Source organism: Nothobranchius furzeri, chromosome 19, assembly GCF_043380555.1.
Source record: "Nothobranchius furzeri strain GRZ-AD chromosome 19, NfurGRZ-RIMD1, whole genome shotgun sequence".
In the NCBI taxonomy this organism is placed as follows: domain Eukaryota; kingdom Metazoa; phylum Chordata; class Actinopteri; order Cyprinodontiformes; family Nothobranchiidae; genus Nothobranchius; species Nothobranchius furzeri.
In genome coordinates this window covers 18,990,488-19,012,694 of record NC_091759.1, presented here as the reverse complement: position 1 = coordinate 19,012,694, position 22,207 = coordinate 18,990,488, and the positions used below count along the sequence as shown (strand labels likewise).

Below are 22,207 nucleotides of genomic sequence, written 5' to 3'. Positions count from 1 at the left end.
ACATTTATTCCAGAGCATGTATTATTTTGATGAGTGATTTTAAAGGATGCTAACATCTTTTAGCCTATCAGCTGTTTTGAGTCACAACTTGATTTTGGATTTCTATTGCAGATAAAGCTCGTCAGTTGTTTACTGAAACAATCAAACTCTGATGTTGTTATTGTTCTTTTTTCTTTGTCAATCTTGCACAGTGATGAGATAATTTGTATGCTAACATGCATTTTAGTACATCCACAAAGGGATTTATTATCAATTTACACGTTTCTAGAGTTAAGTAAATAATTTGAAGCATTTTGTGATTCTGCTAGTGAAGTAACCCACAGAGATCAGCTGGTTTTTGTAAAAGCGAAACTATACGCTTACTGATGCCATGTGGAAGATTGTTATTTAATTGAGTTGCTTAAATTAACTCTAGAATTATCAAATAGTTTTTTTTATTAATGATATATTTGGTTTTGTTAGGACTTGCTGATCCATCTTGCCACCTGATGATAGTGACTTCTGCACAAATTCTAGTATTTTGAAGCTAAAACATGCTGATAGCTGGATGAGTTGCTAATCTCGACACAATCAGACCTGCTGCCGTCACCATGACCGTATCTTTCCACGCTGACTTCTGCAGTGGCCGTCTGATAACACTGAGATATTTATCTGACAGCTAAATGGTAAATGGCCTGTATTTGATATAGCGCCTTCTAGAGTCCTGGAACCACCCCAAGGCGCTTTACAACACAACCAGTCATTCAGTCATTCACCCATTCAGACCCACATTCACACACTGATTGTGATGAGCTACGATGTAGCCACAGCTGCCCTGGGGCGCACTGACAGAAGCGAGGCTCCCGAGCACTGGCGCGACCGGTCCCTCCGACCACCACCAGCAGGCGATGTGGGTTAAGTGTCTTGCCCAAGGACACAGTGACAGACTGAGCGGGGCTCGAACCTGCAACCTTCCGATTATGGGTCGAGCACTTAACTCCTGTGCCACCGTCGCCGTAGCTAATCCAAGCAGCGTGATACAATGGGACACTGGTTTAGTTTTAGGAGTTTGTTTTTAAGCACTTCTTTGTTAAGGGGTGTGTGTGTGTGTGTGTGTGTGTGTGTGTGTGTGTGTGTGTGTGTGTGTGTGTGTGTGTGTGTGTGTGTGTGTGTGTGTGTGACAACAGTGCTTCATGTGGTTTGTCGCTTTTTGAACGGATTCGTCATACTTTTCAGAAATTAGGGGTTTTCCATTGAACATCAGATTACCTTATGTGAGTTTTTTTATAGCACTGCAGGCCACTGCTTGTTTTGGCTGTGCTCTTTTTGTCTCTGTGTTTCCTGCTGTTGCACATAGTTGCACGTTGCCTGTGGCCTGTGGGGCCATGGAGGTTTTGTCCTAGCCTGATTGTGTTAACTTGGCTCTCCGACCGGACCACAGAATCCCTCTCTTTAACCTAATTCCTTTAGAGATGCCTATCAGCAGAAGCCAGGGACAGTGGCGCAGCGTTGTGGCGTCTCCACTAAGAGGATTTGAAACCTCTCTTAACACAAATCTATCTGAATCAGTGCTACTTTTTCTCAAACATGGAAGTGAAACTAAGGCCAGAAACTACTAGAACTTCTGCTGAGTCATTTTTTGTTTGTGTCTAGTCTTTGCTTCGTACAGACATTTTTTTTACATCAGGTGTTTTTGTAATAACAGCCGTGTGTCACTAAATATGTCACATGGAAGCAGAGTTGTGGACTCGAGTCACATGACTTGGACTCGAGTCAGACTTTAGTCATTATTTTGATGACTTCTGACTTGACTTGATAAAATCTATAAAGACTTACGACTTGACTCGGACTTGAACGTCAATGACTTGCGACTTGAATTGACTTGCATCTGTTGACTTGCTGATGACTTGAGCATTTTTTTATATTTTGGCACAAAAGAGGCACGACATGGACAAAAATCATGAATCATTCTTCGTTCTGGGTTTGATTTACTGCTAAATGCAGCAGCACTTTGTTTAGAATCAGTTTCAGTTGCATTTTCTGCTTGATTGAGCAAATAAATTAAGCTTCAAGAAGCTTTATTACTGTAATTTATTTATTATCAGTTATTAACTCATTCGCTGCCAGCCGTTTCCTGATCGGTAAAGCCCTTCGCTGCCAGCATTTCTGACCGTTTTTACTGTTTTTTTTAAGAGTCACACAACGTTGCGCGCTAGGATGACGTCGACACCAAAACAAAACAAAGCGGAGACTCACCTCTTATATCAGGAAGAATTCAAGCGTTATCCGTTCTTTCATAATCCGTTGTTGAATTGTGATCGGCAGAAGCTTTTCCGGTTCGCACCTGACTTTTTTACAGCAGCAGCCCAAAACGATCTCCTAACACATGGATTTTCTGCTTCCCGATCACGTGACGTGTGACGTATGCGGATGAAGATCGGCTTTAGAGCTGAGATGCTTGTTCTCTCGGTGCGGGGGCTCGTCCGACGCCCACACAGCAAAAATAATGCAAATGACGACTATCGTCATTGGCAGTAGGGCTGCAGCTATCGAATATTTTTGTAATCGAGTACTCTATCGAATCTTTTTTTCGATTAATCGAGTACTCTAATAAATTACCCTTTTGTGTTTGTAAACCTTTATATCATATATTGATGAGCCAAGATGGCGCAGAGTATGGCTGCCTCGTCGCGAGCTCCACCAAGTTCCAACATTACACGCTCCATACTGTACATTAATGCCACTGTTTTGCACATACCAACCTCTGTACATTTTATATCTCTTATCTTATTGTTTACTTTATTCATTTGTATACTTAGATTAGCCATTTTATATTTTACTTGTTTTTACATTACTGTATTTTTGCACAACTCTGTTGCTGTGAAGCTCGCACACAAGAATTTCACTCGCATGTACTGTACCAGTGTACCTGCACATGTGACGTGACAATAAAAGTGATTTGATATCAAATAGCATGTTATAATTATGAAAGACCTCTTAAAATGAGCAAGCAATTGCCAGTTATTCTTCAAGTTTTATTCAAAATTAGTTTGCATAACTTCAGCACTTCAACTTTACTTCACAGTAAACAAATGCCTGTGCAAAAAATAAGTAAACAACCTGAGCCGATTTTCCCCTCATGCGAGAATCTGCTAGCCAGCAAGCCAGACAAAAACTAGGAGGATAACGCTGCGAGCGGCTGCGGCCCAAACAGAACCAGAACCGCTCATGGCGCAAACAGCTCGCCCCTGTTTCCCTATTAACACACGTCCGTTTTAATTTCTACACTTTTTTTCTCACACTAACAAGGATTGCCAAAAGCATGTTTGCTGTGGTTTTGTCAAATTATACTGATCACACAACATGTATTTACTTTCTTTCGTTTTCCTCCGCCACTCTCATAAATACCCGTGTCCTGCTGCAGAAACCCCGAGGGACAACAGACATCAATAACACAATAAAAAATCCGACGTGTTGTGTAAAAACTGCTATTTTTTAGCACATTTTAAGTCCGACGTGTTGCTACCAAACGTACGGTGTGAGCTGAAACTGAGTGCTACAAACGAAAAAGTCACAGTGTCTGCAGAATATATAGAAATACAGGCTAAAATGCACTATCTTGTAGAGGCTCCGAGTCCGCTTGCAGAAGTGACATTTACAGGTGCTGCAGCAGCATGGAGGATGTGGTGTTGTGCTAGGCTAAATCCATTTTACTGTATTTATACTGGACTACGTTTTCACCTTACGACGTGAAAAATGGTCCCACAACTTTGACATTTTCTGTCTTTTTCGCCCTCCACCGGGGTCAACGTTGTCCGCCATGGCTTAAGAGAAAGTTAAGTTATATTCGCTACTCGCAGTCCAGTGGGCACGTGCGTCACTTATTTCGGTCCGGGTGAAACATGACCACGGGCGATTGCAAAGCCATGAATTAATTAAATATGAATTAAACGAATCCTCGAGGCAGAGAATTTGACTCGAGGATTTTTTGTACTCGAATTATTCGAGGTACTCGAGGAATCGTTTCAGCTCTAATTGGCAGTGAATGAGTTAAATTGAAGTTGGACAGATGACTTGAAAATTCAAAGTTAAGGACTTGGACCTGACTTGGACTTGATTGTCTTTGACTTGGACTTGACTCTTGACTGGAAAGACTTGTGACTCGCAAAGCAGTGACTTGATTACACCTCTGCACGGAAGAAAGGTGTCTCATTGTCAAAACCCCCGATATACACGATGGCTGATTGGTTTCTCGCTGAAAATTAACTATTAAACATTTATTTACGCAGGTAAAAGACCAGATGTAAGAGACTAGAATGATAATAACTAAAATAAACAATAATATTACATAAAGTGTGTGCATATTGACAAATAAGTGCATGAGTTAATACGGTAACAATTAGGGATGAAACAATACCACTTTTTTCCAAACCGATACTTGGATCTGAATATTCACCGATACCGATTACCAATACCGATACTTCTACCACACAAAAAAAATGCAATGATTTGGAATACAGATTTTATTTTCTTCTCTGCTTTCAACAGGGAAAGACTGTGAGGTAGATAAGAAGTAAAATATATGAATAGAAATCACCACAAAGCTAAAATATTAGGTGAACAGAAATGACAAGTTACAGTGAAGCCATTTTCAAGCAACTGCATTGGTATCGGTTCCTGGTATCGGTTAACTTTTACCGATACCAGTATCGGTGCATCCCTAGTAACAATTTAAAATGATAAATTGACTTTTATAATGATGGATAAACCCATGCTGGTTACACAAAGCAGGCTTTAGTCGACCCTAAACATAAGCTATTTTCTACCCCGAGTCGCATATGTTGCACTTCAGCTTAAATGCAAAGATATTATGTGATTTTCGACTATTTCTGTCACGTAATTCAAATATGACGTCACAGAAGAAACACTTCTCCCCGTGTAGCTGCTAATTAACACATGGCCAGATTTATAGTGGTTTTCTCCACATTCAATGCTCCTTCTCTCATCCTGGAAGAAGGATTTGCAGCTCTCTCTCTCTCTTAGCTTCATGTCTGGGTTCGATTACATCAATTTGGTGAGACAAATATTTGTAGTTCAATCTGTCTTCACAAAAAACCCTAAAATAACTTTTGCAACCCTTTGAAAATAAGCACTTTCTTGGCATCAAACTGTGTTTAAAATTCACAGACATCATATGTGAAGTCCATGGCACATATCAAACGGGATTAGAAAATAGCTTTTATAGCCCCATTGACTTCTATTCATTTGTTCCTATGTTTGGGGACCTATGGATGGGCGTGACTTAAGCTTGGTTTATGCTTGACGCATTCACTTTCCGCTTGGTGATGCGGCTCGCCCAAACTGAACGGGGCAGCATGGAGCTCTACGGCATGCATCCAACACTACACCATAGTAGAAGTAAAAATTACTGTTTACAACATGGCATTTCAGCATTTTTAACAGCGTCCTCGTCTTTTCCGACAGTGCGAGCTATTTCTCTCCAAGAATTATTGACAACATGTTGATCACGGTGATCTCTGAGAGCTGAATCATACAAATGTCTGTATTTACGAACCTCTGCCATACTAGTTTTTGCCGGTCCGCCATGTTTTTCCGCGTCCGGCCGTCCGCGTGGTTAGAAATTTTCCTAGGTGCGCGTTGCGGAAATTTTGGGCCGTGCGGAGATGCGGTGGAGGGGCGTGGTTGTTAAAATGACGCAATTTCGCTGCACGGAGCCGTGCGGACCTCGCGGACGCGACAAGCATAAACCAACCTTTAGATGAACGGCTCTCTGCAGGGACTCGGCTCTCATCATTCACTTTGAAAACCCGTTCAAAAGATTTGATTCGTTCCTAAAGCAGACCATCTCAGGAGGAGAGCTGAAAAACTGTCTGGTTGCATCCTGAAAAAAGGCAGGCTATGCTAATGTGAACACTCTCTATGCTATCCAGACCATGCGGAGCCGATGCTAGTGTGAAAGAGGCTTTAGGCAGTTTAAGGGTCAAGGGTCACAACTCCTTGCATTTGAGTTTTTTTTTGTTGCTTGTTTGCTTTGGTTTTTTATTCTTCTACTGTTTACGTGGAGTTCTAACAAACTTAAGTCAAGTGTCAGAAAAGGGAACTATCTACAGGATGAATGCAGTAAAGGTCCAGGATATGACTCAGTAACCACCATGATTAATCAATATTGATTATTACTTATTGACTAATAATCATTGATTTAACTATTAGAACAATATCGTGTAAAAGGATTAGGGCAACTGAAAAGAAAAGAAAGAGAATTCTGACTTTAATCTCAGAATTCAAATTTTAATAATCCTTAGGGAAAAAAAAGTCAGATTTCTGAGATTAAAGACAGAATTCTGAGAGGGGGGAAAGTCAGAATTTTCTTTCTCCTGTGGAAAAATTCCATCTCTCTCTCTCTCTCTCTCTCTCTCTCTCTCTCTCTCTCTCTGGAGTTTTCTAGATGTTTCTACAGCAGCACTTTTTGCCCTTGTATTTTGGTGCTCCACATTTCATGGCTAAACTATGACGACCCACGTGACGTTACAGGAAAAACGCAAAGTCACCGTGGCGTTAAAACGGTAAAAGAATTCCCTGTTATTACAGGAAGGAGCGGAGATTCCCACGGGTCACGTGACCACGCTGAGCTGTGTTGTAAACGTCCCTCGTCTCTGCCGTCGCCGGATTAAAGAGATTCAGCAGTAAGGCGGAAGAAGCCTCTTAATTTCTGCTGCTGTTCAGAAAAAAACTCGTATCAGGTAAGCAGGTTTTATATTTTTACCCTCTACGTTTGTTTATTTTAATTAAATGTGAACACGCCAACAAACTAAGCTGAAGCTTTAGCATCAAACCTGGCTGCTAGTGGCTAACGGGGGAGCTTTAGAATCCGAAAACACGATTAATTATTGAAATTTGCGTTATTATGATTAACGGTGATATATAATAATGCGTCTTGTATTTAAAGGGAACTGTCAGCACATCAATGTGAACGTGAGACGCGCTGCGTGTGGTCACTATGTTGAAATTATGTCACTGGAAATGGATCCATCATGGCCGCCTGTGTTGTGTAGCAGATGTTTGCGCCTGGTGTCTTTTAGACCGTTTGATTCATTCCGCTCTAATGTCGTATTAATCATCAGTTTGGTGGTGATTTATGGGAAGATATTCCGACGGATGATCTGTGTGTCGCATTTATGTGGGACGTGTATGGCCTGCACGGAGCCTCTGCAGCCCCTCCACGGATCTGTTTCTGTTTTGGTTTGCATCCATAAGATCTAGACTGTTTTTGTTTATTTTTGCTGGCTAGTACACTTTTCTGGCCTACTTCTAAATCGTCTACGTTGCTTTTCTCTTTGAATCACATGTGATTATTTTATTTAGGGTAATCAGTGACCGTATTACTTAGTAATACCATTTTGTGGATTTAAAAAAAATATTATTATAGGAAAAACTTATTTATGTCAATGTAACATTTAAGCAGTTATAAGAACTGAATATATTTCTATAGTCACTGACATTTATTCTTTCTCAAATGAATTTATTAAATAGGTTTAATTTAGTTGTTATTCAGTATAATCGAGAGAAACCTGGTCTGGAAAGCAGTTAAAAAATCAGCACACATAATCAAATTATTTCGGGAATACATTTATTCCAGAGCATGTATTATTTTGATGAGTGATTTTAAAGGATGCTAACATCTTTTAGCCTATCAGCTGTTTTGAGTCACAACTTGATTTTGGATTTCTATTGCAGATAAAGCTCGTCAGTTGTTTACTGAAACAATCAAACTCTGATGTTGTTATTGTTCTTTTTTCTTTGTCAATCTTGCACAGTGATGAGATAATTTGTATGCTAACATGCATTTTAGTACATCCACAAAGGGATTTATTATCAATTTACACGTTTCTAGAGTTAAGTAAATAATTTGAAGCATTTTGTGATTCTGCTAGTGAAGTAACCCACAGAGATCAGCTGGTTTTTGTAAAAGCGAAACTATACGCTTACTGATGCCATGTGGAAGATTGTTATTTAATTGAGTTGCTTAAATTAACTCTAGAATTATCAAATAGTTTTTTTTATTAATGATATATTTGGTTTTGTTAGGACTTGCTGATCCATCTTGCCACCTGATGATAGTGACTTCTGCACAAATTCTAGTATTTTGAAGCTAAAACATGCTGATAGCTGGATGAGTTGCTAATCTCGACACAATCAGACCTGCTGCCGTCACCATGACCGTATCTTTCCACGCTGACTTCTGCAGTGGCCGTCTGATAACACTGAGATATTTATCTGACAGCTAAATGGTAAATGGCCTGTATTTGATATAGCGCCTTCTAGAGTCCTGGAACCACCCCAAGGCGCTTTACAACACAACCAGTCATTCAGTCATTCACCCATTCAGACCCACATTCACACACTGATTGTGATGAGCTACGATGTAGCCACAGCTGCCCTGGGGCGCACTGACAGAAGCGAGGCTCCCGAGCACTGGCGCGACCGGTCCCTCCGACCACCACCAGCAGGCGATGTGGGTTAAGTGTCTTGCCCAAGGACACAGTGACAGACTGAGCGGGGCTCGAACCTGCAACCTTCCGATTATGGGTCGAGCACTTAACTCCTGTGCCACCGTCGCCGTAGCTAATCCAAGCAGCGTGATACAATGGGACACTGGTTTAGTTTTAGGAGTTTGTTTTTAAGCACTTCTTTGTTAAGGGGTGTGTGTGTGTGTGTGTGTGTGTGTGTGTGTGTGTGTGTGTGTGTGTGTGTGTGTGTGTGTGTGTGTGTGTGTGTGTGTGTGTGTGACAACAGTGCTTCATGTGGTTTGTCGCTTTTTGAACGGATTCGTCATACTTTTCAGAAATTAGGGGTTTTCCATTGAACATCAGATTACCTTATGTGAGTTTTTTTATAGCACTGCAGGCCACTGCTTGTTTTGGCTGTGCTCTTTTTGTCTCTGTGTTTCCTGCTGTTGCACATAGTTGCACGTTGCCTGTGGCCTGTGGGGCCATGGAGGTTTTGTCCTAGCCTGATTGTGTTAACTTGGCTCTCCGACCGGACCACAGAATCCCTCTCTTTAACCTAATTCCTTTAGAGATGCCTATCAGCAGAAGCCAGGGACAGTGGCGCAGCGTTGTGGCGTCTCCACTAAGAGGATTTGAAACCTCTCTTAACACAAATCTATCTGAATCAGTGCTACTTTTTCTCAAACATGGAAGTGAAACTAAGGCCAGAAACTACTAGAACTTCTGCTGAGTCATTTTTTGTTTGTGTCTAGTCTTTGCTTCGTACAGACATTTTTTTTACATCAGGTGTTTTTGTAATAACAGCCGTGTGTCACTAAATATGTCACATGGAAGCAGAGTTGTGGACTCGAGTCACATGACTTGGACTCGAGTCAGACTTTAGTCATTATTTTGATGACTTCTGACTTGACTTGATAAAATCTATAAAGACTTACGACTTGACTCGGACTTGAACGTCAATGACTTGCGACTTGAATTGACTTGCATCTGTTGACTTGCTGATGACTTGAGCATTTTTTTATATTTTGGCACAAAAGAGGCACGACATGGACAAAAATCATGAATCATTCTTCGTTCTGGGTTTGATTTACTGCTAAATGCAGCAGCACTTTGTTTAGAATCAGTTTCAGTTGCATTTTCTGCTTGATTGAGCAAATAAATTAAGCTTCAAGAAGCTTTATTACTGTAATTTATTTATTATCAGTTATTAACTCATTCGCTGCCAGCCGTTTCCTGATCGGTAAAGCCCTTCGCTGCCAGCATTTCTGACCGTTTTTACTGTTTTTTTTAAGAGTCACACAACGTTGCGCGCTAGGATGACGTCGACACCAAAACAAAACAAAGCGGAGACTCACCTCTTATATCAGGAAGAATTCAAGCGTTATCCGTTCTTTCATAATCCGTTGTTGAATTGTGATCGGCAGAAGCTTTTCCGGTTCGCACCTGACTTTTTTACAGCAGCAGCCCAAAACGATCTCCTAACACATGGATTTTCTGCTTCCCGATCACGTGACGTGTGACGTATGCGGATGAAGATCGGCTTTAGAGCTGAGATGCTTGTTCTCTCGGTGCGGGGGCTCGTCCGACGCCCACACAGCAAAAATAATGCAAATGACGACTATCGTCATTGGCAGTAGGGCTGCAGCTATCGAATATTTTTGTAATCGAGTACTCTATCGAATCTTTTTTTCGATTAATCGAGTACTCTAATAAATTACCCTTTTGTGTTTGTAAACCTTTATATCATATATTGATGAGCCAAGATGGCGCAGAGTATGGCTGCCTCGTCGCGAGCTCCACCAAGTTCCAACATTACACGCTCCATACTGTACATTAATGCCACTGTTTTGCACATACCAACCTCTGTACATTTTATATCTCTTATCTTATTGTTTACTTTATTCATTTGTATACTTAGATTAGCCATTTTATATTTTACTTGTTTTTACATTACTGTATTTTTGCACAACTCTGTTGCTGTGAAGCTCGCACACAAGAATTTCACTCGCATGTACTGTACCAGTGTACCTGCACATGTGACGTGACAATAAAAGTGATTTGATATCAAATAGCATGTTATAATTATGAAAGACCTCTTAAAATGAGCAAGCAATTGCCAGTTATTCTTCAAGTTTTATTCAAAATTAGTTTGCATAACTTCAGCACTTCAACTTTACTTCACAGTAAACAAATGCCTGTGCAAAAAATAAGTAAACAACCTGAGCCGATTTTCCCCTCATGCGAGAATCTGCTAGCCAGCAAGCCAGACAAAAACTAGGAGGATAACGCTGCGAGCGGCTGCGGCCCAAACAGAACCAGAACCGCTCATGGCGCAAACAGCTCGCCCCTGTTTCCCTATTAACACACGTCCGTTTTAATTTCTACACTTTTTTTCTCACACTAACAAGGATTGCCAAAAGCATGTTTGCTGTGGTTTTGTCAAATTATACTGATCACACAACATGTATTTACTTTCTTTCGTTTTCCTCCGCCACTCTCATAAATACCCGTGTCCTGCTGCAGAAACCCCGAGGGACAACAGACATCAATAACACAATAAAAAATCCGACGTGTTGTGTAAAAACTGCTATTTTTTAGCACATTTTAAGTCCGACGTGTTGCTACCAAACGTACGGTGTGAGCTGAAACTGAGTGCTACAAACGAAAAAGTCACAGTGTCTGCAGAATATATAGAAATACAGGCTAAAATGCACTATCTTGTAGAGGCTCCGAGTCCGCTTGCAGAAGTGACATTTACAGGTGCTGCAGCAGCATGGAGGATGTGGTGTTGTGCTAGGCTAAATCCATTTTACTGTATTTATACTGGACTACGTTTTCACCTTACGACGTGAAAAATGGTCCCACAACTTTGACATTTTCTGTCTTTTTCGCCCTCCACCGGGGTCAACGTTGTCCGCCATGGCTTAAGAGAAAGTTAAGTTATATTCGCTACTCGCAGTCCAGTGGGCACGTGCGTCACTTATTTCGGTCCGGGTGAAACATGACCACGGGCGATTGCAAAGCCATGAATTAATTAAATATGAATTAAACGAATCCTCGAGGCAGAGAATTTGACTCGAGGATTTTTTGTACTCGAATTATTCGAGGTACTCGAGGAATCGTTTCAGCTCTAATTGGCAGTGAATGAGTTAAATTGAAGTTGGACAGATGACTTGAAAATTCAAAGTTAAGGACTTGGACCTGACTTGGACTTGATTGTCTTTGACTTGGACTTGACTCTTGACTGGAAAGACTTGTGACTCGCAAAGCAGTGACTTGATTACACCTCTGCACGGAAGAAAGGTGTCTCATTGTCAAAACCCCCGATATACACGATGGCTGATTGGTTTCTCGCTGAAAATTAACTATTAAACATTTATTTACGCAGGTAAAAGACCAGATGTAAGAGACTAGAATGATAATAACTAAAATAAACAATAATATTACATAAAGTGTGTGCATATTGACAAATAAGTGCATGAGTTAATACGGTAACAATTAGGGATGAAACAATACCACTTTTTTCCAAACCGATACTTGGATCTGAATATTCACCGATACCGATTACCAATACCGATACTTCTACCACACAAAAAAAATGCAATGATTTGGAATACAGATTTTATTTTCTTCTCTGCTTTCAACAGGGAAAGACTGTGAGGTAGATAAGAAGTAAAATATATGAATAGAAATCACCACAAAGCTAAAATATTAGGTGAACAGAAATGACAAGTTACAGTGAAGCCATTTTCAAGCAACTGCATTGGTATCGGTTCCTGGTATCGGTTAACTTTTACCGATACCAGTATCGGTGCATCCCTAGTAACAATTTAAAATGATAAATTGACTTTTATAATGATGGATAAACCCATGCTGGTTACACAAAGCAGGCTTTAGTCGACCCTAAACATAAAATGCATCGCAGTCACTTTAGTTAACATGATTTGCAAGATTTTTGTTTGCAAGTCCCACTAGATGTTCCTAAATCCAACAAGGAGCTTATTCTGTAGCAAAATCACCGTGCATGAGCAATCTCAGGTTCAGAAACTTAGTGGAAAATTCCAGTTTCTCCACAGAAGGTTTTAATTTACTTGTGATTCATAATCGGTTAGTTTAAACTCATGGCTGAAATGTGGCCTTAAGTGTTCACCATTCTGCTGCGTGAACACCTCGGCCTATGAGGCGCGACACCACGAAGTGGTAAATGTGTTCCATGAACTTTGGACTGGGACGAGATCATGAGCTGCGACTGGGTGTGGCTCTTGGTGCTACGAGGTAATAAAACTGGTTAATGTTACAAATGGTTTCATGAGAGACTTTTGTGTAAATGAAACTAACTGGATGGCTCACTGAAGAAGCATCGTGTGTAGAATAAACACCGCTGCTGTGTTTGGTGGGAATTGGCTCCTGAGAGACTGGCTGTAATCTGGAAAGATCTTAATGCAGAGTGTCAGCATGAAACACTGCCAGCATGTTTGTCTGCAGCGAGCATCTTACCACACAGATGGATCAGGCGCAAAATGGAGTGATGTTGCATAACGCTAACTGTTTATTCATCATGGCCTCGAAACGGGGAGTGGAAGGAAGGAGGGAGCCCAAACAGAGGTGTGTGTGTGTGTGTGTGTGTGTGGGGGGGGGGGGGTGGCTTTAGCCCTCCATTGAACCTTTAAAGCACATTTGGGAGCGCTTGTGTCTTCTGTCGGTGAGAGATTCCCGTTCTCCAGTGGGCAGCAGAAACTCGTCCACCTGGCTTCATCAACTTTTGAAGGTGTTCAAGTTGCTGTTTAAAAATATTTGTCTTTTTCAACATGTATCACAGGGGATGACCCGTCTTTGGCTAATCCAGTGTTCCTGGGAAGGCTTAGATTTCCAGCTCTGATCATTTGTGGCGTTAGGGCTGTCGCGGTTGAGGAATTCCTCCTGCGGTGATTCAGGGTGGCTTAATATTGCGGTGTGTGATATTATTGCAGCACTTTCTTTTTATTGCAGTACTATCTAAACATAATGTTTACACATTTAAAAAGGTTAAAAATTGCCGTGCCTTCTTTTATAACACTTTACTGAATGCAGTTCGAAGGGCAGTAACAACACAGATCGCAGTAACGTTTGTTTCTCCGACAGTCGGAGTCCGACTGAACTTAAAAACAACAAAATTCAGGAGGTTAAACTTTTAAATGCAAATTTGGCTGCAGCATCTAACAAATAAGAAACAAGTCCCTATTTTGTTTAGTTGTTTAAAATCACGCATAAAAAATGACATGTACTGGGCGCGGGGCACTATCATTTCACTTTCACTTTCACACACACGAATGACGGTGCTTTATAGCTCGGTCACGTCCTTGTTACCCACAAGGAAAACCAGCATGTTAACCATATACGGTTTGAGAGAGGATCTGAGAGGGGTGGCAACATTTGCAGCAACACTGAAAACCCTCTCGGATGGTGCGCTCGTTGCACTAACACACACGTACTTGCGTGCGACTGGCGAGCAAAGGGAATCTCTCCCGGTTGTTGCTCCACCATGTCAGGGGGGGTTCTTTAGGGTGGATGCATTCCTCCTGCAGGTAGCGAGTGAGCTCCAGCTCGGCTCAAACTCTCTTCGGGACGGTTGCAGAAGCAGTGCTTGTCCGGGACTTCAGCAGGTCTCCGAGCATTTATTTTTTTTTTTTTTTGCCGCTGGTGGCAGCTCTGTCTCGGCCAAGGACTCTGGTTGTGTAGCGTACTGAAAACCAAAGTGCTCCCAAAGGAGCGAAGTAACGTTTCGTGTTGATACCAGTGCAGCCATCCTTCTCAACATGCATCATTGAGTTGAACCAAGTTCAGTAATCGCGGTGGCCCATGATGCAGCGCGGTGGGCTTCTTCATATTGCGATATTTCATTTTTGCGGTTACCGTGACAGCCCTATGTGGCGTATAAACATTTAAATTCGCATCTTCCTCTTTGTTTGACTTATCGAGTGCAGGCGGCTTAAAGTTTGAATTGTTGTGTAATTCTCCTTCTTAGGTTGTTGAGGCTGTGAGCATTTGTCCACACCATGTCCCAGGACAAAAGTGGATTTCCCATTATGGGTGAGAGCAACCCACTCCATAACAACGTCTACGGACCCCCTCAGCCAGGGTTTGTGGCACCCCCTCCCAACTACAGCCAAGGCCCTGGGGGACCGTACCCACCAGCGGTCGGATATGGACAGCCAGCCTTCCCCCCAGCAGGCTCAGGTTTTGCCACTGGTCCCTACCCACAAGGACCCTACCCACAAGGACCCTACCCTCAAGGACCCTACCCTCAAGATCCGTATCAGCAAGGACCCGGCCAGCTGGGCTTTCCTGGTGACCCCATGGGTGAGTTAACCTTTTCATTTTTGCTGCTTGGGGGGGAATCACCCATCTAGTTTTACATATTCGGTGTGTTCCAGCATCCGTCCATTAGCAGTTAAACATTTGCTTTTTATCTTGTAATCGTTCAGCAGCACCTGCAGGCAGCCCTGGTTACCATGGTGATGTGCCTCCATCTTACTACGGCAATGAAGAGTTCACCAGCTCTGGCTTTGAGGACAAGAGCATCCGACAAGCCTTCATCAGGAAAGTAAGACAAACAAATGACTGAATTCAGGCAGATGTAAAAGAAAATGTGTTTTTATGGTAAAGCAGCTAAAAACCGATTCTTCTGCTCTAAGAAGTTTTTTTTCTCTATTCGCGTCAGGTGTTCTCAGTTCTCACCGCACAGCTGCTGGTCACCTTCTCCTTTGTGGCCGTCTTCACCTTCGTCACCGATGCCAAGTTGTTTGTGCGCCGTAACCCGTGGACGTACTACGTGTCCTACGCCGTCTTCTTTGTGTCTCTGATTGTGCTCAGCTGCTGTGGGGACTTCCGTCGCAAGCACCCCTGGAATTTGGTGGCTTTGGTAAGAATTTATCTAAACAACTAAAGGATAAACAAACAAACAAATGTGAACTTCTAAGGCAGGGGTGTCAAACATACGGCCCGCGGGCCGGATCAGGCCCGCAAACAGGTTAAGTCCGGCCCGCGAGATGGTTGTATAAACTTTATTTTCATACTTTACGATGTAGAGTGAAGATAAACTCTTAATTTTTCAATAAAAAACCTGCTGTTCCCAATACGTTCACTAGATGGTGTAATAGGCATTGTGTTAAGCAAGCAAGCCGTTAATCCTCAGCCAGAGCAAGTACGTCAACCAAGTGCAACAGGTGTTCTAATCCGGCGTCTACATTTTGTGCTTCAGCCCAAGATGTCTCTGTCAAAAAGGAGAAAAGTGGACACAGAGTGCAGGTCGTTCCAAGAAAAATGGACATCCCCCTATTTTTTCATGGAAGTGAACGGAAAAGCTGTGTGTTTGGTGTGTTCACAGCATGTTGCAGTGCTGAAAGAATATAATCTTCGTCGCCATTATGAGTCTTCATGCCGAAAAATATGACAAATTTGAAGGACAGCAGAGAAGAGAGAAGGTGAATGAACCGTTGGCCGGACTGAAGAAACAGCAGTCTGCGTTTACTCACAGCCGACATATCAGTGATGCTGCAGTGAAAGCTAGCTACCTGATTGCTAATGAAATATCAGTGGCTTCAAAACCATTTAGTGAGGGGGAATTTGTAAAAACGTGCATGATGAAGGCAGCAGAGATTGTGTGCCCTGAAAAGCGCCAAGCTTTTGCACATACCAGCCTGACTAGAAACACAATTCCAGACAGGATTTCTGATATTTCAGAGGATTTGGACTGGCAATTGAAGGAAAAAGTAAAGTCCTTTATTGCTTTTTCAGTTGCTATTGATGAAAGCACGGACATTACAGATGTTGCTCAACTGGCAATTGTCATCCGTGGAGTTGATGACACGTTGACCGTCACCGAGGAGTTTGTTGAGCTGGTGTCCATGACGGATACAACAGCAGCTGATATTTTCACCGCACTCGGAGCGCTGGACAGGGTCAGAGTGCAATGGTCCCGCGCCGTAAGCCTCGCTACAGATGGTGCGTCCTCAATGACTGGGAGAAAAGCAGGTTTTCATTTACCGGTCTGGCCCACCTGGAACTAGATTTTCCTCAATGTGGCCCCTGAGCTAAAATGAGTTTGACACCCCTGTTCTAAGGTATTTTTTATGCATCTGTACAAAGATAAGGTCATTTTTGAGCTGCAAATCTGGTGGACTATTTCATGCTCTTTCAGAGCGGTGCTATTACTGTTTGCACCATGGAGATGCCATTTATTCTAAAATGTTATTTTTTTGAGACATAAAATAAATAAAACGTTTGGGTTTGATGATTTCCTGCTTCCACACGTGTGAATTCCCCCCACTTCATGACATAATCCAAGATTCCCAGCAAAGCACCATGGGCCATGAAGAAGAAGAAAGCGGCTTTGGCTACATGACCATTAGGGCTGCCACAAACGACCGTTTTAGTAGTCGACTAATTGTGGCAGCCCTAATGGACGCCGACCAAACTTCGTAACCATTCAGCTAGTGGTTTGGTGTTGGTCTCTCCATCAGGTGGTTTTAATGTTGGAATGGCGCCGGTTTGAAGAACTAATCCATCTGAAAATCCACTCCAATACTGCTCAGTTTCAGAGAGCACCTGTCATGTCCCTGGGAAGGTGTTTAACCCACAACATGAAGAATCATCACAAGACTACGGCAGAAAGTTCAAACAATGATTTATTTAACCTAACTAAAAGTGTCCTGGAGATATCCAAGTTCAGTGTAGCCGGCAAGAGTCCAGAAGTCAGCAGGGAGGGCAGACGGTGTGACGGGGTGTGTCCAGGAGAGGGAGCCAGATGATGGCGGCAGAGGACAAGAGAAACAGGAGGAGAGGCGAACCTTGAGAGTTGTAGTCCAGGCGGGTTATGGTGAATTCCAGGTAGGTATATCCATCAATGATTCAGTGTTTCCAAGTAACCTGAAGAGGAAACCAAACTTGAGTCCAAAGGGTCCAAACACAAGAATCCAAGCAAAAAATCCAATAACATCCTAAGTCTGAGCAGAGACCAAGCATAACCTAAGACTTGAGTGGCAAGATACTACCGTGAGTGGTTAATCATCCAGTGATGTGAAGTAGTTCCCTCTCCTCTTAAATAGAGCTCTGCTGCGGATGATCTGAGGATCTGCAGCTGCCGCTGATTGGTAATGCTCCGCAGCTGGTGAGTGCCCTCTCCTGGAATGAAGGTCTCACAAAGATGTTGTAGAGAAGGAGGAGTACTCACCCCGTCACACAACAGCACCTGAAGATAAAATCCAACAATTTCTGGCGATGAAACTTTTTAGGAAGACTTAACGACTTTCCTTCTCACTGACAAAATGTAGTTTCATTTTCTAGGCGTCATCAAAAGGGCAGACCAGATAAAGCTGTCAGATCCTCACAGCTCGGGAGATCAAATCACCTGCTCGCTTCTCAAAGCGGGCATGAGCGTTTACAGTCTAGGGGAGGAGCGTGCATGTTCAGCACTTCCTGGATGGGGAAGAGAGGGGTAGGATGTTTGCAATAGCTGGATGTGGCAGCAGCTGAGAGAGCAGGATGCATGCATGAAGCCAAAAACCACACGCTGTAGATTAGCTCGACTGCTCACCTCTCCTCTGGCTAACTTCTAGTTCCTGAAACAGTTATTTTTCCCCCACAGATCGACTCACGAGGCATTCATTTATACTATTGAAAAACAAGTCAAATTGGTCTTTTAAAATCTGACTTAAACAACAAGTTGCACGCAATATGAAAATGGTGAAAAGGTTGTTTGTTTTCTCCTTCCTAGTCCATCCTGACGTTGAGCCTGTCCTACATGGTGGGCATGATCGCCAGCTTCTACAACACAGAGACGGTCATCATAGCTGTCGGCATCACTGCAGTTGTCTGCTTCACCGTGGTCCTCTTCTCTCTGCAGGTCAGCACAACTCTACATACACACACACACAAACCCTTTCCACGGATGTCTGCTGAATTAAACCTTTTCCTAAACAGAATTTTTTGTTTATTTTTATTTTTTCTCAGAGCAAGTATGACTTCACTTCCTGTCGGGGCGTTCTTTTCGTGTGCCTCATCGTGCTGCTGCTGTTCTCGATCCTCTGCATCTTCATCCGCAACAGGATCCTGCACATCTTTTATGCCTCGCTGGGGGCTCTGCTCTTCACCTGCGTAAGTTCAGCGCACGTGTCTAAATTAGGGCTGAACGATTAATTGCATATGCAATTAAATTGCGATGTGACAAAAGGAGATTTTCTAATCGCAAAGGCTGCGATTTGACCGGCAGCAAGTGGTTAGCACAATGCTAATATACATGGAAAAACCCATAGGGATGCTAATGCTAATATTGCCGATTACATTATTACAAGTAACGAATTAGGAACGTGCCAAATTATTACATTTGGAGTCTAATAAAAAGTAAAAACTGCCATAAATCAAAAAGTACGGACAGATGTTTTAGTAAAGCTAGAAAACCGTAAGAACTTTAACTTCAGAGTTTTGGCTAGCAGCTATGAACGTAACTGAACTACGGAAGCTCTGCGTGGACAAGACGTCAAAAACTCTAAACACAAAAGACTTCAATAAACGGGACACACTTCTTTCCTGAACATCAATTTTCACAGTTGATGCTAACACTTCTGCTCCTTCAAGGGATGTGCACCTGGCTGCAGAGCATCGCACTTTCACATACAACATTTTGTCTTTACTTGTCAGTGTTTATGCATGTGTTGACAAATAAACTTGTTGATATATGTAGGTAAATATGTAGATATACAGGTGCTGGCCAGTAAATTAGAATATCATCAAAAGGTTGAAAATATTTCAGTAATTCCATTCAAAACGTGAAACTTGTACATTATATTCATGCAATGCACACAGACCAATGTATTTCCGATGTTTATTACGTTTAATTTTGATATTTATAGGTGACAACCAATGAAAACATCAAATCTGGTATCTCAGAAAATTAGAATATTCTAAAGGCCAATGAAAAAATGTTTGTTTCTCTAATGTTGGCCAACTGAAAAGAATGAACATGAAAAGAATGTGCATGTATAGCACTCAATACTTAGTCGGGGCTCCTTTTGCCTCAATAACTGCAGTAATGCGGCGTGGCATGGACTCGATCAGTCTGTGGCACTGCTCAGGTGTTATGAGAGCCCAGGTTGCTCTGATAGTCGTCTTCAGCTCCTCTGCATTGTTGGGTCTAGCGTATTGCATCCTCCGCTTCACAATACCCCATAGATTTTCTATGGGGTTAAGGTCAGGCGAGTTTGCTGGCCAATCAAGGACAGGGATACCATGGTCCTTGAACCAGGTGCTGGTGGTTTTGGCACTGTGTGCAGGTGCCAAGTCCTGTTGAAAGGTGAAGTCTGCATCCCCATAAAGTTGGTCAGCAGCAGGAAGCATGAAGTGCTCTAAAACTTCCTGGTAGACGGCTGCATTGACCCTGGACCTCAGGAAACAGAGTGGGCCAACACCGGCAGATGACATGGCACCCCACACCATCACTGACGGTGGAAACTTTACACTGGACCTCATGCAACGTGGATTCTGTGCTTCTCCGCTCTTCCTCCAGACTCTGGGTCCTTGATTTCCAAAGGAAATGCAGAACTTGCTTTCATCAGAAAACATAACTTTGGACCACTCAGCATCAGTCCAGTCCTTTTTGTCCTTGGCCCAGGCGAGACGCTTCTTGCGCTGTTTCATGTTCAAGAGTGGCTTGACACACGGAATGCGACACCTGAATCCCATGTCTTTCATGAGTCTCCTCGTGGTGGTTCTTGAAGCGCTGACTCCAGCTGCAGTCCACTCTTTGTGGATCTCCCCCACATTTTTGAATGGGTTTGTCGTCACAATTCTCTGCAGGGTGCGGTTATCCCTAGAGCTTGTACACTTTTTTCTACCACATTTTTTCCGTCCCTTCGCCTGTCTGTTAATGTGCTTGGACACAGAGCTCTGCGAACAGCCAGCTTCTTTAGCAATCACCTTTTGTGTCTTGCCCTCCTTGTGCAAGGTGTCAATGATTGTCTTTTGGACAGCTGTTAAGTCAGAAGTCTTCCCCATGATTGTGGTGCCTTCAAAACAAGACTGAGGGACCTTTTAAAGGCCTTTGCAGGTGTTTTGAGTAAATCAGCTGATTAGAGTGGCAGCAGGTGTCTTCTATATTCAGCCTTTTCAGAATATTCTAATTTTTTGAGATACCAAATTTGGAGTTTTCATTAGTTGTCACTTATGAATATCAAATTTAAATGTAATGAACATTGGAAATACATTGGTCTGTGTGCATTGCATGAATATAATGTACAAGTTTCACGTTTTGAATGGAATTACTGAAATATTTTCAACCTTTTGATGATATTCTAATTTACTGGCCAGCACCTGTATAAACTTGTTTATATTCAGCACAAGTTAGATTATTTTTGTCGTTGCTTTTTTTTTTTTTTGTTGAAAAATAGTGAGAACAGCCCCTTGAGACAATAATCGTGAGTTAAATCGCAGTTAGATTATTTTCCAAAATCGTTCAGCCCTAGTCTAAACGAGAAGATGGTTCTCATTTTCAGGAGAAAATGACATCAGTTTACAGAAAATGTCTTTAATTTCGACTGTGAAACATGCAGGAAATGACAAAATCCTCCTCTTACCTCTTGTTTAGTTTTTGGCTGTTGACACTCAGCTCCTCCTTGGCAACAAGAAGCTGGCCCTGAGTCCAGAGGAGTACATCTTTGCAGCCCTCAACCTCTACACTGACATCATCAACATTTTCCTCTACATCCTGGCCCTCGTGGGGCGCTCCCGCGATTGAGCTCGAGCCTTCAGGAACACGGCGTCGAAACAAAAGCTTCCTTTTATTGTCAAAAGTTGCAAACACGTCTTCTCTCTGATTCATCTGTCTCCCTCCCCTCATTGTTCCTGTTGTGTGTTTTCTTAAAACAGGTACAGTAGAGGAGATGCAGCATGTCAAAATTCAGCAGACCGGGAGCCGTGTTAATTACTCCCTGACGGACTGCAGCCAGTCTCGTCTCTGATTCTGCTAATGCCACACTAGAACCACCAGTACAGCATGGCACAAAGCACGCTCTGCTGCGAGTGTTCCTCACTCCCCGCTACCTTGCTGCAAGAGCTCATTGCTGATCCAGAACCAGCTTTGCCTGAAAGATGTGGCCTGAAATACTCAATTTTTTGTTTTGTTTTCACATCTGGATCTTCTTTTCAGCCAGCTGGAGTGAGCTGCTCTTGCATGACAAAACTGGAAATGCCACCGACGACGCTGTAGATTAATGAGAGGGAAACCTCTAGCTCGCTTAGCACAGCTGTACATAATTAAGCGTGTCTGTTATGATGCAAGTACTTCCCCGTTCCTACCTCTTAAAGGCATGCTGAAGGAAACGTGCTCCACCTTGGATGTTTTTGTTTCATTTGAACATGCAGGAATATTTGTAAGCTGTGTATTCTTATGGATTGTTTTCAAAAGAATATATTGTTCTTAAATATTGGTGTCACACCACAGGTATGGTTTTCTCCTTTTTTCATCCTTCTCTAGTCTGTGTGGTCATTACTGTAGAGTTTTTTTCTTTCCTCGTTGCAGATTGTTATTGTATGTATGACGTGAACTGATTTGATTGAGATTATTGTACATAAAAGCTTATTTAAAGGACATAATCCAGCTGCGGAGTGATGCCCGAGCCCATTTGTGTCCAATCTATGTCTTTCATTCATTCACTCATTGTAAACTT

General features: G+C 42.4%; 1 protein-coding gene across 3 annotated transcripts; it reads left to right on the top strand.

The window, feature by feature from the left end:
• The first annotated feature begins 6,588 nt into the window (after nucleotides 1-6,588).
• On the top strand, nucleotides 6,589-21,324 carry grinaa (glutamate receptor, ionotropic, N-methyl D-aspartate-associated protein 1a (glutamate binding)). 3 transcript variants are annotated; one of them, XM_015973838.3, is made up of 7 exons: nucleotides 6,589-6,740; nucleotides 14,512-14,846; nucleotides 14,975-15,090; nucleotides 15,208-15,408; nucleotides 18,262-18,390; nucleotides 18,498-18,641; nucleotides 21,127-21,324. In XM_015973838.3, the coding sequence occupies exons 2-7, from the start codon at nucleotides 14,543-14,545 to the stop codon at nucleotides 21,274-21,276; spliced, it is 1,044 nt and encodes a 347-aa protein (XP_015829324.3). In that variant the 5' UTR covers nucleotides 6,589-6,740; nucleotides 14,512-14,542; the 3' UTR covers nucleotides 21,277-21,324. The 3 variants fall into 3 exon arrangements, with proteins under 3 accessions (XP_015829324.3, XP_015829323.3, XP_054601173.2); XM_015973837.3 differs by having other exon boundaries at nucleotides 14,972-15,090; XM_054745198.2 differs by lacking the exon at nucleotides 6,589-6,740 and adding an exon at nucleotides 13,256-13,275 and having other exon boundaries at nucleotides 14,972-15,090.
• Nucleotides 21,325-22,207: the final 883 nt, after the last annotated feature.

Excerpts from the sequence above, each read along its gene's own strand:
- grinaa (XM_015973837.3), top strand. The coding sequence starts at position 14,543 with ATGTCCCAGGACAAAAGTGGATTTCCCATTATGGGTGAGAGCAACCCA. Across the intron at positions 14,847-14,971 it reads CTTTCCTGGTGACCCCATGG|CAGCACCTGCAGGCAGCCCT; the intron begins GTGAGTTAACCT and ends GTAATCGTTCAG. Across the intron at positions 15,091-15,207 it reads GACAAGCCTTCATCAGGAAA|GTGTTCTCAGTTCTCACCGC; the intron begins GTAAGACAAACA and ends TATTCGCGTCAG.